Raw genomic sequence first — 13612 nt, 5'->3', positions numbered from 1 at the left:
TTTTGTCCTTTCCAAATTTGTCAAGTGGAGTCCGTGACTTCCTCAAGCCAGCCGATGGTCTCCAAGCCTGATAAGCAGCGTTTCTTCCCCTCTTCCATGGGAGGGTTTCCTGCCCCCTGAAAGGTGTGAGAGGTCCCATCTTTGGGAGAGCAGGGTCTGGCAGAAGGAAAGGAGAGGATGCTGCTGCCTGGGATTTGTTTTTAAACACTGTCCTTCAGCCCTGTGCAGCTGGATCTTGGCTCTTGCTCTGGTTGGTGACTGCAAAGGAAATAACGAGGGCTTTTATTAATCTGAACTTTCCAGGTATTATTTTGCTGCTGTAAAAGCCAGCTACTTGTTCTGGGGAGGTCGTGCAAGTGGGGCAGTGGAGGGTCTCTGGAGGATTTTTAACTGAATTTTTGGTTTCTGCTGCTATCCTTTTTTAAAATCTTTTAGATTGTGCGAATGGTGAAGAACACAAAAGGGAGCCCGATAACGCTCTCCATAGGGGATGGCGCAAATGATGTTAGTATGATTTTAGAAGCACATGTTGGAATAGGTAAGTCCTTTGGAAACACCCATCGGACACCAAAGACCTGTCTGCTGTTGCTGGGTCTCACGGTTGAGGCGCAGTCAGTATTTCTGCTTGCACGTAGCTAAACTGATCCCACTAAAAAAACGCAGAAAGTCTGATGTTGCTTGCTTTGGAGCCAGGATTTGACTCCAGATAAATGCTTGGGATCGTCATATACTGCTCACCTTTGATAGTACCAAACTATAAACTGATTTGATTGTGATAAACTGCAGATTGTGTTCAAAAACTCCATAGCCAAATTCAAGGTGGCAAAGGTTGCTTGCTGGTCAGAAAAAAAGGCATAAGTAGTAAACTGATGGGTGATTACTGGCAGTTGTTGCAAAGGTAGTGCAATGAAAATATCAGACTTTAATAGGACTAACTGGTCACCGCTGCTAGTAACTCAATGCTGGGGACCCACACATGTTTCCTGGGGGCTGATGCTCAGTTATGCTGTGTCTGCCCTGTCTGTATGACTGACATCAGGCTGGAAACTATCCTCCTTTCTGCAGATTGGCATCAGAGATATGGGAATTACTGGAGATTTTTGTAATACCGCTAAAAAAGGGGCGATGGAAGAGAAAGGGCAGCCTCTTTATTTGGGGCTGTTGGAAATGCCGCGGTGCCCTCTAATGAATGGGGTCCCAGTGCAGTTTGTTTGGATGTGGCTTTTGAGTGAACAAAACTGTCTTTCTTGAGCTCAGCTCTGCGGGGATGTCTCGGGAGGCTGAGCGTCTGCAGTGAAATAACTAGGCTGTGAGAGACGCGGGCAAGCCCATGGGGAAACCAATTCCTTATCTTTTATCAGCTTTGCTTAGATACTCTTCACCACACTCTTACATAGGAATTCAGACAGCAACCTAAATATAGCTTAAAAACTCCAGAGGCAGGTCTGAGTGTTGTGGAGCCAAAACCACGCTGAGCCTTGCAGCATGTTAGTGTTTTGCTCTCCTGCGGCACTCGAGAGGGAAATAGGGAAATACGGCCTTTCGCATGCCTTGAGACATTGAGTGATGTGAACAAACTTAGTGGGTAGCATCGGTCCAGATTCCAGTCCCTTAGGGATTAACCCCTTGCCATGCTTCTGTCTCCAGGTATAAAAGGCAAAGAAGGACGGCAGGCTTCCAGAAACAGCGACTATGCTGTGCCAAAGTTTAAACATTTAAGAAAATTGCTACTAGCACATGGGCATTTATATTATGTGAGAATAGCACACCTTGTACAGTATTTCTTCTATAAGGTAAGGATGTGTGTACAGCTTATTTCTTTGTTTATACTATGGATTTCTTTGGCAATAGAAAAAAATAGTAAATGGGAAAAAAATGTGTAGGACATTTTGTAGCTCTGCTTTCCTTCCCTAAAACAGGCTGTGTCTCTGCCATGTGCCTGTCAATTGAAATGTACTTGTCAATTGAAAACAGTGCTTACAGGGGAATGTGAGCATGACTTTCTTCCAGTGTCTTCTGCACATACTAGCTGCTCATTGGATTAGTTTTGTGCTTGGTAGAAAACAGTGCCCTACCTTGTCTGATACTGTAATATTAGACACTAATGTCTGATAACAGGAAAAATTATTTGGATTTAGATTGAAAAGTCAAGTGCTTTTCTGCTAACATTTGTCTCTTGTTTTTCTAGAACCTTTGCTTCATTTTACCACAGTTTTTATACCAGTTCTTCTGTGGATTCTCACAGCAGGTAACTTCCAGTAACATGTCTATAAAGCCAGGATAAAAAGCAATGAAGCACAATGAGGCTTCCTAGCAGAGACTTGGCTTTTGGCATCCTGTCCCTTCCTCACCTCGCTTCAGAGGGCAGGAGGAACTGACCTTGTTGCTCAGCACCATGTCTGAAGCATAATATTTTTGAGACCCATAACTGAAAAGAAAGAAACCTGCTTTCTTTCCTTTCCCATCCACCACCCATAAACACAGGTGGACACCTTCCTAAAGTAGTGAGAGGGGTTTAGCTGGTTTGTCAGCACCTGATTTTTCTTGAGAAGACGTTTTCAGGCTTCCTGATCTTTTCTTCTCTGCTACATTTCCCCGCATGAAAGGTGTCTTTCAAAAAGAAGAACAGTTTGTTCTTTTATGACAGCCTTTTAAAAAAAAAAAAAAAAGACACATGATGAGTGTCATCAGAGCCTTGTGTAGTCCCAGTGAGCGTCAGAGGGACAGCTCGTGTGGTGAGTGGGTTCGAGTGCTTGGAGAAGAGAGCTTTCATTTTTGTGTCAACTCATGAGCTTTTGTGTCTATTTGGGCTCAAAAGTAACAGTGAGGAAGAGTAAATGATAGGAGATAATTCTCTGCTTGTCTCAGCAGAACCACTTTTTTTTTTTTTCTTAAAAAAAGAAGCTATAATTCCTCTAAAACAGTCTAGTCTTTAGAGAGTTGCAGGAGACATCAAGTGACAAGCTACAGAAAAGCTGTGATAAGGGCTGTTTAATCATGTTTTTCTGGAGAATGAGCTAGAGATGAGACCAGCCAGTTACCAAACTTCCCAGCAGTGGGAGCGGGGTCCTGGCCACGTAGCCCGCTGGTGCCTTGGCCCCCTGGCATCGCATGGAGCGTGACCCCTATCAAATGAAACTGTCCTATGTGGCTATGACAAAGGGATGAATCTGTAGGGTATGTACAGAGGCAAAGGCTGGAAACTTTTAATCTCTTTGTGGGGAGACTTTTAAAGTGGAATTTCCGTCTCATTGTACCCTTTCTTCCTCTTTTAAGCCACTGTACGATGCTGCTTATCTTACCATGTACAACATCTGCTTCACGTCACTACCTATCTTGGCGTACAGCCTCCTGGAGCAGCATATCAACATCGACACGCTGACCTCAGATCCTCAGCTGTATATGTAAGTAGCACTGGACTTGGGTAAGCCTCTGCACAACTTGGTTAACCACAGTTTAATTTTGTTGGTGCAGGAGCGTAAGCAGGTGTCCCTGCCCCATGTCAGTGATGGGGTTGCTGCGAACTGCAGAAAAAGCTGTTTCTCTCCCTGCTGGCTCTGCTGCTGCTGCATTAGAGCTGAGCAACGTCCTATTTCTACTTATGTATGCTCTCTGACAGTATCTAGTCTAGCAAATTGCACTGCTGTGTCTCTGAAAAAATAAACTGTAGGCGGAATTCTTCATCCGTAAGAAAAATCAAGCTGTGAGTGTGGCCAGACCATTCATTCATGTTAGCTTTGAGCCAGGCAGCATGAGCCAAGCACATGATAGAGCGTGTAATGGGTGGAGGGGAGATCTAGCTTTCAGGAGAAAAAAGATCCATTCGTTTTCAGAAAGACGAATGTTCCTGAAGCCCAGCTCAGACAGGTAGTTTCTCAGCTGGTCTAAATGGATACCCTCCCCCAGGCTTCCCCTCCACAGGCTAAATCCCCATGTCAGAGACTATTACTGGGGAACTCCGCTCAAAGTTTTCTGCCACGTTGCCCACAGCAAGCCCAGCTTAAGAGCCGACTACCTTTCTCTGCTTTGCTGGTCGCTTTCTCTTCTTTTGGCTGCAACTGAAGCGGGCTCCAACCTCCTACAGAAACCAAGGTGCTTCCATCTTCCTCCCACCCCTGCCCTGCAGCCCTTCAGCAAGGACTAAGAGGCTGTTTTTGAGGAAGCCCCTCTTTGTGCATCACTGTTACCAATTCCCTTGCCTGGCAGTAAGCTCAGTGCCGAGTTCACCTCTGTGGAGAGAGACCAGGTCGGGGCTGCTTTGGCCAGGGCTCTGTGCAAGCCCTGTTGCCATTGTACGATGCTCCTCAGCTGTGCAGGAGCTGTGCGTGGCAAAACTGTGCTCGAGCCAAGAGCGATGCCTTTGCAGGGACAGAAAGGGAATTAGCAGGTATCTAAAGGTACTGTGTGAAAGTTGCTTTAGGTATAGAAAAATCAGCGAATGCAACAAGACCTGTAAGGCTAGGAAGGAGCTTGAGTGCTTTTGAAGTAAGTACTCAGGTCCATGATTGATTAGACTTCTGTGTTCCTCCACTCGTATGGCAAAATGCCACCACATGTATTTTTAAATAAATTGGTAATTGAATATTGTGTGGCATAGACCAATAGCAGCAGGCCTCTGTGCATTTGCCTGGTGGGTTCTCCATCTCTGGGGTCTGTCCATTGAGGGAAAACAGATATAATTGTGCAGGCAGATAGCTTTAGTTTGAATATTCATGACTGTGCATGTGTTGCTGAATGCAGAATGACTGCTGTGCCTCTGCTGTATGAAGTGCTGAGTTGCTGCAGTGCAGATCTCTAGTCTGAGGCGCTGTAAAAAGCCTGTTTACGATGAGCACTGCAGGACATAAATGGGAATGCAAAACAGAGCTTGCAGTGAGGAAGTTGGTTGTGTTTTCTCTCCTTGCAGTAAAACTCATTTAGTCTGGTTTATCCACGCTTCTTACTCGTACCCAAATTGCAGTATGTTAGAGTATTGTCACTGCATCATCATGCATAGGATTCAGTAGGGATTTGTTTTGGAAACTGCAATTATAGGAGCCCAGCACCACACTGGTTTGCAAGGCGCATCTTGCTGAAAATGATGTATTGCTTTAATAGTTAGGAAGAAAAATGAGAAAAGAATGGGGATTTTTGGTTTTGCCATAAACATGCTTTTTTTCCCCCATCAATCTTCAAAGTTTAAAGAAAGTAATTTGAAAAGATAATGATGCAGGAAACTTTTTTTAACTCCCTCCTGCCCTGACGGCCACTGTCCACTCTCCGGGCTTTGCGTGTGGTCTGTGCAGAGCTCTGCCCGTAGCGCATCAGTTTGCTGCTGCTGCCTCCGTGCCAGATCTCATCCTATATTCAGCCAAGAGCCTCCTGCTACAACCCCCATGTTAAAAACACCCACCATGCAATTCAGGAGGTTATTTTCAGCCTGCGCAGAAAACCACCGCTTCCAGGAACGGGACTTGCAGAGCTTTTCTCAAAGAGGGAGTTTGTGCATTCAACAAAAAGAGGGAAACACACCACGGATTCGCTGCATCCCGTATGGCTGCTCTTTAGCATTGCCCTGGTTTTAAAATTCAGCAGTTAATGTCAGATAGTGCGGGTGGTGCAGGGGCTGCGGGAGAGGCTCAGGACAGTGTTACAGCTGTTTGCTTTAGGCTGGCTTGGATTATAATGCAAGTTACCTAGAGGAGAAGGACAAAACAAATTAATATGCTGAACCTCTTATGATTTATCATCACCAGCAGCTGCATATGGCAAATGTTGTTTATGTCCTGTATGCTGGCAGATATTTATGTGTTTTACCTCCTTGTCTCCTACAGCAAGGGCTTGCTCCAAAGCCCGCTGATCACCTGGCTGCGAGAGGTTTTGCAGCGCATCCTAAATGTGACGGTGATGTTCTTGTTACTCCGTCTCTTGGCAGGAAGGTTTCAGATAATGCAATGCTGCAGTGGAGACCGTTCCTGTACTGGACCTTTCTGGGCGCCTTTGAAGGACTCGTGTTTTTCTTTGGGGTTTATTTTCTTTTTCAAAATTCATCATTGGAAGATAACGGAAAGGTAACACCACCAAAAAAAGAAAGAGAAAGACGAGCGTTTCTTTTGTGCACTGCCTCTTTTATGCGCCTGGCAGGGAATATCTACACGCTTAATCTGTGCGGTGTGTCTCGAGTCTTGTCCGACGGCATAGCCTTGCTTATGGTGTGATTCTGCAGCAAATGCTTGAAATAAAACATTATCCAAATTGCCATGGAAACAGGGCAGAGCTGGTTATACTCAGTAGGTAAAATACCTAGTCTTACACACAGCTTTATTTGAACCTGGTGAGCTTTGCGCAGCGCTCTTCCACTCTTCTGCGTGGTCCCAAGCATTGGCCCAAGGCAGAAGCAGTGTCCGTCCTTCCCACCAGCATGCTGCGTGAAATTTAGCACGTGTTTGGCTGGTTACAAGCAACTGAATTAGCCCACCTTGATAAGATGCCGCTTGTTAGCGCAGACATGGTACAGGGCTGCTTGTGGGCTGCGCCTGCTCCAGGGCGTGATTTCAGCCTCCCTCCTCCCTTTGCAAAGGGGGAAGGCTGGTGCTGGGGCTTCGCTACCGTTTCAAAGCCAGCATAAGTTAGCACCGCTGTCAGAACGAGCAGGCTGTTCTTCTTCTCCCTGCTGTCTGCTTGCTTGTGCTTCTTGTGTCGGGACAAGCGCTTACATCGCCGTGTGAGCGAGGTGTGGGAGCTCTCTGGGTTAACTTGCACAGAAAGGAGGGAAAAAGAAAAGATTGAATTTTTTTTTTCTTTTTCCTTTTTTTTTTTTTCCTTTTTGCTGGTTAACTGAGTACAGAGCAAAGCATTAGTGCAGTGTGCCTGCCATGCGTGGTGGCCTGGGCTGTCTCAGGACCCTTTCCCCAAGGCGCAAAACTTCTCTACACCATCGTGTGACCCTTGAAAACAGCTTAACTTTTTTTAGTGGCTAACACTTGGAGAAAAGCTGAAATTTATGTGTATATATGCATACATTGCATCAATGCCAATGTTTATGGCCCCAGCTGTAAGTGGTCAAGCCCTGTATTGTAGATTCAGTGCTTTTCTGTATTTATAGCCATTCTGGCTGTATTTGAATAAAACATGAAGCACTGATATGTTCTGGAAATGCCTTGAGAGGTCAAGTCTATGTGGCACTAAAATAAGATCTGTGGTTATGTCCTGTTTTGTAAACACTTATGCCTGTAAGAACTGCTACCAGCAATTGTTCATAATATCCATGTATGTTTGATTGACTCCTTTTTCGCTCCTATTGACTTTAATTTTTTTGCATTTTTTGAAAACTTTTACATTTCACTTTCTGTTTTAATGTATGCATTCAGATCTTGACAGCCTTTGGTAAGCATCCCTCCCATTCATTGCCATCATTTGGATTTATATACAGTATCTGCTTTTCTTTGTTGTGCATAGTCACTAGTATCCGCAAACCAAACCAGATGAAAAAATACCCATTGGTGCATTCTGCAAATGGGACTAAAACGAGACTATGAGCAGAGGTGTTGCGAGAAAGCAGAAACTGAGTAAATTACCAAGAAATCGTGAAATACAAGTGGTCCAATGACTTGTATCCTCGATCGACATTGCTGTTAGTAGGAGATTTTTCCTGTCACGGTCCCAACTCTGGGTCACCCGTCCGTGTGGCACTGCATGGCACAGGGTAGTGCAGCGGGCGGCGAGTCTTGCGGGGTGCCCGGTGCCTCTCTGAGCATCAATCCCCCGTAGCAGTCGCTCCATCCCGTCCTTCCCCTCCGGTCCCTGCTTGCACCCCTGTCCTCATCATCGTTTCTGTGCCTCTCCAAGGAGATGGACCGAGACACCTGTGGCAGTGTAACGTGTTTTTCAGGTTTTTGGGAATTGGACCTTTGGGACGATTGTTTTCACCGTGCTGGTGTTCACCGTCACCCTGAAGGTTAGGATCTTCCTTCCTTTTTTCAGTCACTTATTGCAGTCATTTTCCAATGCATGTGCATGTGCTGTAAAATCGGGCAGTAAATGTGTTAAAGATGAAGTTCCTATGAATATGTTTCCCACCACACTTAAATCCTCTCCTCTTCCATAGAGGCAAAACTTGCTTATTGACCACTGTCCTTTGTGTAGTCTGTGGTCTGTATTCCTGGGCTGTGCTGGTCTATAAGTGTTTATGTTTTGGTTAAATAATTTTCCTATTTTTTGCCCTCTTTTGAGAACTCCACTTGGTTTTGGTTGACTTTTCCCCACGCTTTCACCCCTTGGCATTCAGTTCCAGCAAGAAGAGAGGGACAATAGAGAGCTTGGGTTTGTCCACCTCGTTTCAGCTACCGCTAAGCACCGGAGGGGTAAAACAAAAACACATCTGTCAAATATTCCAGAAAGAACAGTTTGCGTAAGACCTTACAAAAGGTCTGTTATGTTTGGTTCAGGACAGCAGGTGGTGGCAGGAGGCAATTTTACAGTCCTTGTAACCTTTAGACATTTCTTCCCTGTAGCATCAGAGGTTGCATCAAATTTATTCTATTAAAAAGTGTCAGTTACAATTAGAAACTCACTGTTTCCCTGTTGACATTGTGCCAACCTGTAGATACTGAAAACATTTTCCCTGGTGCACATATGCAGAGGGGTAGCTGTTAGGAGAACCTTCAACCTTACTCTAAAAGCAGTCTGAAATTTCATATAAATACAGTCAAATACACTCTGCATCTAATGCCTGTTTTGTCTCTTTTTTTTTTTTTATTCACACAGCTAGCATTAGATACCCGATTCTGGACGTGGATGAACCACTTTGTGATTTGGGGCTCCCTTGCCTTCTACGTGTTTTTCTCGTTCTTTTGGGGAGGAGTCATTTGGCAAGTATCTTCTCTTCTTTTCATGGTGCTTTCTTAGGGGAATGCCCGGCACTGGCTTTGCAGGGGATGTAGCTGCAGCATCCCCTTGTTTGGGCTATGCAGAGATTTAAGGATGGCAAGGGGTGTGCAGCCACGCTCCTTTCTCTACCGGGGAGGGAGGGGATATCTCCGTCCAACGCCTACTAAAAGCCAGTGCTGGAAGAGAGCTGCTGCATGATGTTCGAAGAGGTCTGACAGCCTGATCGCCATCCAGGGTGCTCGGCTTTGGCAAGAGGTGGTTTGCTTTTCTGCCTCTGCAGGGTCATTTCTGGTGCTGAGGCCCTTGTCTTCGTTGGGAGGTTCTGGGGTAAATATTTCAGGATCTGTTTGTGCATGTGGATGGAAAAGGAATGAAAAATTGATGGTGGAAAGAAACCCAGTGATACAGAAGGAAGGAACAGACAAGGCAGATGGCAAAGCAAGAGGACCCAGCACTCTGGGGCAGCTTGAGAAGAAGAAATAAGCAGGAGAAAGCGCAGATCCTGCTACTGAAATCCTGGATCTGAGTAGGAGAAGAAATTCTCATTGATTTGAGTGCAACCAGCATTTTAGGCTTAATATCTTGCAAAAGCAGGCAAGCAATAGTACATTACAAATATTATTAGTTTTCTGTTTCCCATGCTGGAGTAGATGTTCATGTTGACGTTTGCAGTATCTCCCATTTTACAGGTTTGCTTTCCCATGGGCTAGTGCCACGGGTTATTGGCTAGATCCTTGACCCAGCAGCCTGCTAATAAAGATGTGGAACTGATGTAAATATTTTAATCGAGGGTCCCAGGCTTTGTTTAACTCTTCAGCGTTCCTAACCAACAGATACAGATCTGTGATCTAGCCAGATCTCTCTGCTGAGATGTGTGTTTTCTCCTGGTGTGTTTAACTTGCATAGCTCAATATTTTTGAGTTAATGCTAAGCAACGACTGCTTTGGGATCCTTGTCATCAGTTATTTGAGGCATTTTTCACAAGCATCTGTCAGTTCCCCTCCATCAAGGGAGGGAGGAAGAGGCAAATAACCTATTGGGACCAGGAGTCTCTGGATTTCCACCATCAAAAACAAACAGAAGCTATAACAAAGTCCAAAGTTGAAATAAAATTATGTGGGTTTTGATAAGGTGAATGATTTATCTCTCAGTGATAGTAGCAAAACTGGTGATAGTAGCAAAATTCAAACCACTCCCCGTCCCAAAGCGAAACAGGTGTGGAAGATGCAAAATACATCGTGTAAGGTGACAGGACAGTCCTCCAGGACTAGCACAGTTGAAGACAGGAGATGTGTTGGGAGAAGGATGGACTGTGTGTTTCTGTGCAGGCTGTATCCATCTCCATCTGAAAGGGAGGCATTACTGGTAATAGTTTGATCTGAATCTGCCTTTGATTCTCACCTTCTTGGGAAATCTGTGTTAACCAGAATTTATTTGTATCCTTTCTTTTTCAGGCCTTTCCTGAAGCAGCAAAGAATGTATTTTGTATTTGCCCATATGCTGACTTCTGTTTCCACGTGGCTGGCAATAACCCTCCTGATCTTTATCAGCCTTTTCCCAGAAATTCTTCTAATAGTTTTAAAAAATATAAAAGAGAAAAATCATCAGGTAAGGAACAAGATGGTGTATCGCACTGTATTTTTAGGAAGACCTCTCTTAATCTTAAGCACGAGATGAACCCGTAACAGTACCGTGTACCACTTGCATCTCGAGGAGGGCTTTCTAGAGCCTCATCTTGCTCTTTCACATGCCAGAAATGTCCAGAAGCTCATCTAAAAATACTGCCTAGATCTGTAGTGAGGAGAGACTCAACCCGTGCCTTTCACTTAGTTGCCTTCACTGGATGGAAACCTGCCCTCTCTTATAAAAGTACAGTAACCCTTTTCCAACCTGAACTGATCATCAAACCCACCATATCGTGTCCTGAAAAAAAGCTGCTGCTTTTTATGTCAAAGACGACATCCACGATGTTCCCCTTGGGTATGTTCTCAGGTGCTGGTGCAGGGGGAACAACAGGGTCAAGTCTTGTCACATCTGCCCACCCCGCTTAATAACCGAGAGCTCGTACCGTGGCGTTAGCCTGCGGTGTCTAGCTCTCCTCGAAAGCTGTTAAGAAACCCGACAACTTCCCTCCGCTGCTGGGCAGGGGGGCTTGTTTTAGAAGTGTAAACCATCTCCGAAACGTTTTCTTTGTCACTCCTGCGAACGGTGAATGCCGGCGCTGCCGGGCTCAGGACTCGCACCGTGCCAAAACGCCCGCCCTGCCCCTTGCTCTCTGCTTGCCCAGAGGTGCCGAACACCCCTGCAGCACCGTCCCCCGCCCCGGGCAGCCCCTGCTCGCCCTCCGCCGCTCCCTGCGCCTTCCCTCCCTCCTGCAGCCCCTCTCTTTCCCCCCGCAACATCAGCAAGTCCTGCCTCGGGTCAGCACACGGCGTATTGCCGGCTGGCCCTGGCCTCTGGCCATCGCGTTTGCACGTCCTTAGGGCACGGCCGAAGGGACAGGGGCCAGCGCTGCCGGCACGGGGTCACCCCCCGCCCCGTCTGTACCCAGCAGATGCTGGCAGACTGGGTTTGGCCAGGGTGGCCGGAGCCAGCCATCGCTCTGCCCGGCGGCACGGCTGCAGGATTTGGCCAGCGCAGAGGTAGCAGCAGCGTGCAGAAGTGGCTTCTGCCCTGCCAGCCGTGCCCCGGACCGGCAGCGTGGTACTGGCAGACCGGTGCTCAGCTGGTCCGACTGTGTCCCAGGAAACCGTGGGATGACCTTCCCAATGCTGAGGTTCAAACCAGGCTTTTCTCCTTGAAGCTCTGGTATCCCATGAGGTTTCAGCGTGCTTTCCTCACCTGGGATAACTTGTTATCTTTGGTCCTTATTTATAAATGATTATCTCCTCGATTAAAAAAAAAAAAAAATCCAATGAAGTAGTAAAGGTTTTCCTCTCCCATAACATTTGAAATACAATTTTGGCACAGTATCAGTGAAGTAAAACGCGTGTCTGCAAGACAAACCCCCCCCCCCCCCAAAACCCAAACCATTAAAGTTGAAAGCAAGAGAGGTTGTAAAAGAAGTATGGTTGAATTCTTTGAGGCTTCATGTAATTTATTCCAGTCTAGTATGATTTAATAGTTTCTAGCTTGACACCCCTATTGAATAGGTTGGGAGCAAGTTGCTTTCAACTGTGGACATAGGACAGTTCACGGACAGTGACCTGGCACAGTGACCTGGGGGTTTCTGAGCCCCAGCTCGGCTCCCCTGAGAGGTGACCCATTTTTGCCTTCAGCTGTTGGCTAGAAGATCCATTCCCCCATGCAATACTTGCTTTCAAGAGTGCTTTATATGCATTAAAAAAAGGCTCTTGTGAAATCGTTTAGCAAAGCAAAGTGAGTCTCAACTAGGAAAAGTCTATTCGTATGTGCATACCAAACTAGACACAGGCTGAGCCATATTTAAATGTACATTTTGAGTAAGAGCTTTATAAAGTGCCTGAAGCAGATACCAGCTTTAGATGTCTGTGTCAGCGGTCAGACACTGAAGTGAGTCACCTAATTTGTAAAGGCATCTAAGACCAGGTAGATGATTTCAGATCAAGACCCTTTCTGAGAATCCTGACCTTAATATTAAAAAAAACTCAAACATCAGTTTCCCAAGGGGAGCATTAAATTAAAAACAAGATTAGGGATGGTATTTAGGTGCCTGAACCCCTGACTTGAGAGCTGAGGGTCACTTCTGGAAGGGGAGGATGGACTGAGGCCAGGTCGATGGGCGTTTGCCCTTGACCTCAACGGGACCGGGTTTCACCCCAAGTTCCCTATAACCCAGCCTGTCAGCTCTGCTCAGTCTTTATTAAATTTTCTGTGTGGAAATGCTTTGGTGTTTTTTGGTTTGGTGTTTTGGTTGTGTGTTTTTTTTTTTTTTAACCTGCAAGGCGCATTTGTGTTTTCCTTGGTTTCTGCCTTTCTCTTTCTTGTACTGCAATTTTCTGTCTCTTGTGCTGTTGTGAACTAGGTAACGAAGCGCCTTCCTTCCTCAGGAACATCCACTATCTTCATGCTTTCTCAAACTTCCAGCAATCACAGCTTTTCTTGGAGTGAATAAGGTGATTTCCTTTCTGAGTCACTATGTGTTGCTTGCTCTATTGCTTTTTTCCTCCTTCTAACGCCTAATTCCTGAAAACTCCTGTTTAGATTTGCTGACCCAGCAAAGCCCTGCTTTTTCCCCCTCCCCTCCTCTTGCTTTAATTTAAATCTTTTGCTTAAATATTTCATCTGTCTCTTCCCCTTTGGTCTCCTGCCGCACCTCAGGTGGGTGAGCTGGTTGTGCTGGGGACATCCAAGTGAGGTGGACGCGGCCGGTGCTGGTTACACTCTCCTTCCCCGCTGTAGTTTTGTGTGTTTATGCACCAGATACAAACTTCTCTAAAGCGTGGGACAAAGTGGACTCGATTTTAATCGTCTTCTGGATGACTTGGCAAACAGCTCAGGCTTGTTTGATCTAGGAGGATCTCCCCAAGTGCCCCTCTTGCCCAGTCCATCCCACGCGTTAGTGCTACCGGTGCTGTTTGTACAAGTGAATAAGCCACTGCGCTCAACCCTCCCAACAAGGGATAGTCTTGGACTTGCCCGCTGTGGGGATGGCGGGGCTACCCCACAGCCCAGTGCCTTGAAAACACGGCCCTAGCATTTGGTTTCACTGCAGATCTCCACTATTACTCGCTATTTGAAAAATACCAGTTACATGGAGATCAAG

General features: G+C 46.0%; 1 protein-coding gene across 10 annotated transcripts in view; it reads left to right on the top strand.

Annotated features, from left to right (window-relative positions):
* The window catches only part of ATP11C (ATPase phospholipid transporting 11C), a 58873-nt gene that overhangs the window by 40074 nt on the left and 5187 nt on the right, over positions 1-13612 (top strand). For 4 of the 10 annotated variants that reach the window (XM_052813187.1, XM_052813188.1, XM_052813191.1 and 1 more), the window contains exons 21-28: positions 436-538; positions 1648-1793; positions 2189-2248; positions 3277-3404; positions 5915-6050; positions 7871-7936; positions 8746-8849; positions 10323-10476. In XM_052813187.1, coding sequence (XP_052669147.1) covers positions 436-538; positions 1648-1793; positions 2189-2248; positions 3277-3404; positions 5915-6050; positions 7871-7936; positions 8746-8849; positions 10323-10476 — 897 coding nt within the window. Of the gene's footprint in view, positions 1-435; positions 539-1647; positions 1794-2188; positions 2249-3276; positions 3405-5914; positions 6051-7349; positions 7366-7870; positions 7937-8745; positions 8850-10322; positions 10477-12871; positions 12963-13612 lie in introns of all 10 variants that reach the window. The other 6 variants (XR_008239054.1, XM_052813189.1, XR_008239055.1 and 3 more) reach the window with 3 other exon arrangements.

The sequence above is a fragment of the Harpia harpyja genome, chromosome 18 (assembly GCF_026419915.1).
Source record: "Harpia harpyja isolate bHarHar1 chromosome 18, bHarHar1 primary haplotype, whole genome shotgun sequence".
Classification (NCBI taxonomy): Eukaryota; Metazoa; Chordata; class Aves; order Accipitriformes; family Accipitridae; genus Harpia; species Harpia harpyja.
Note: the sequence above shows the minus strand (reverse complement) of the source record. Positions and strands in the feature narration are given on the sequence as shown.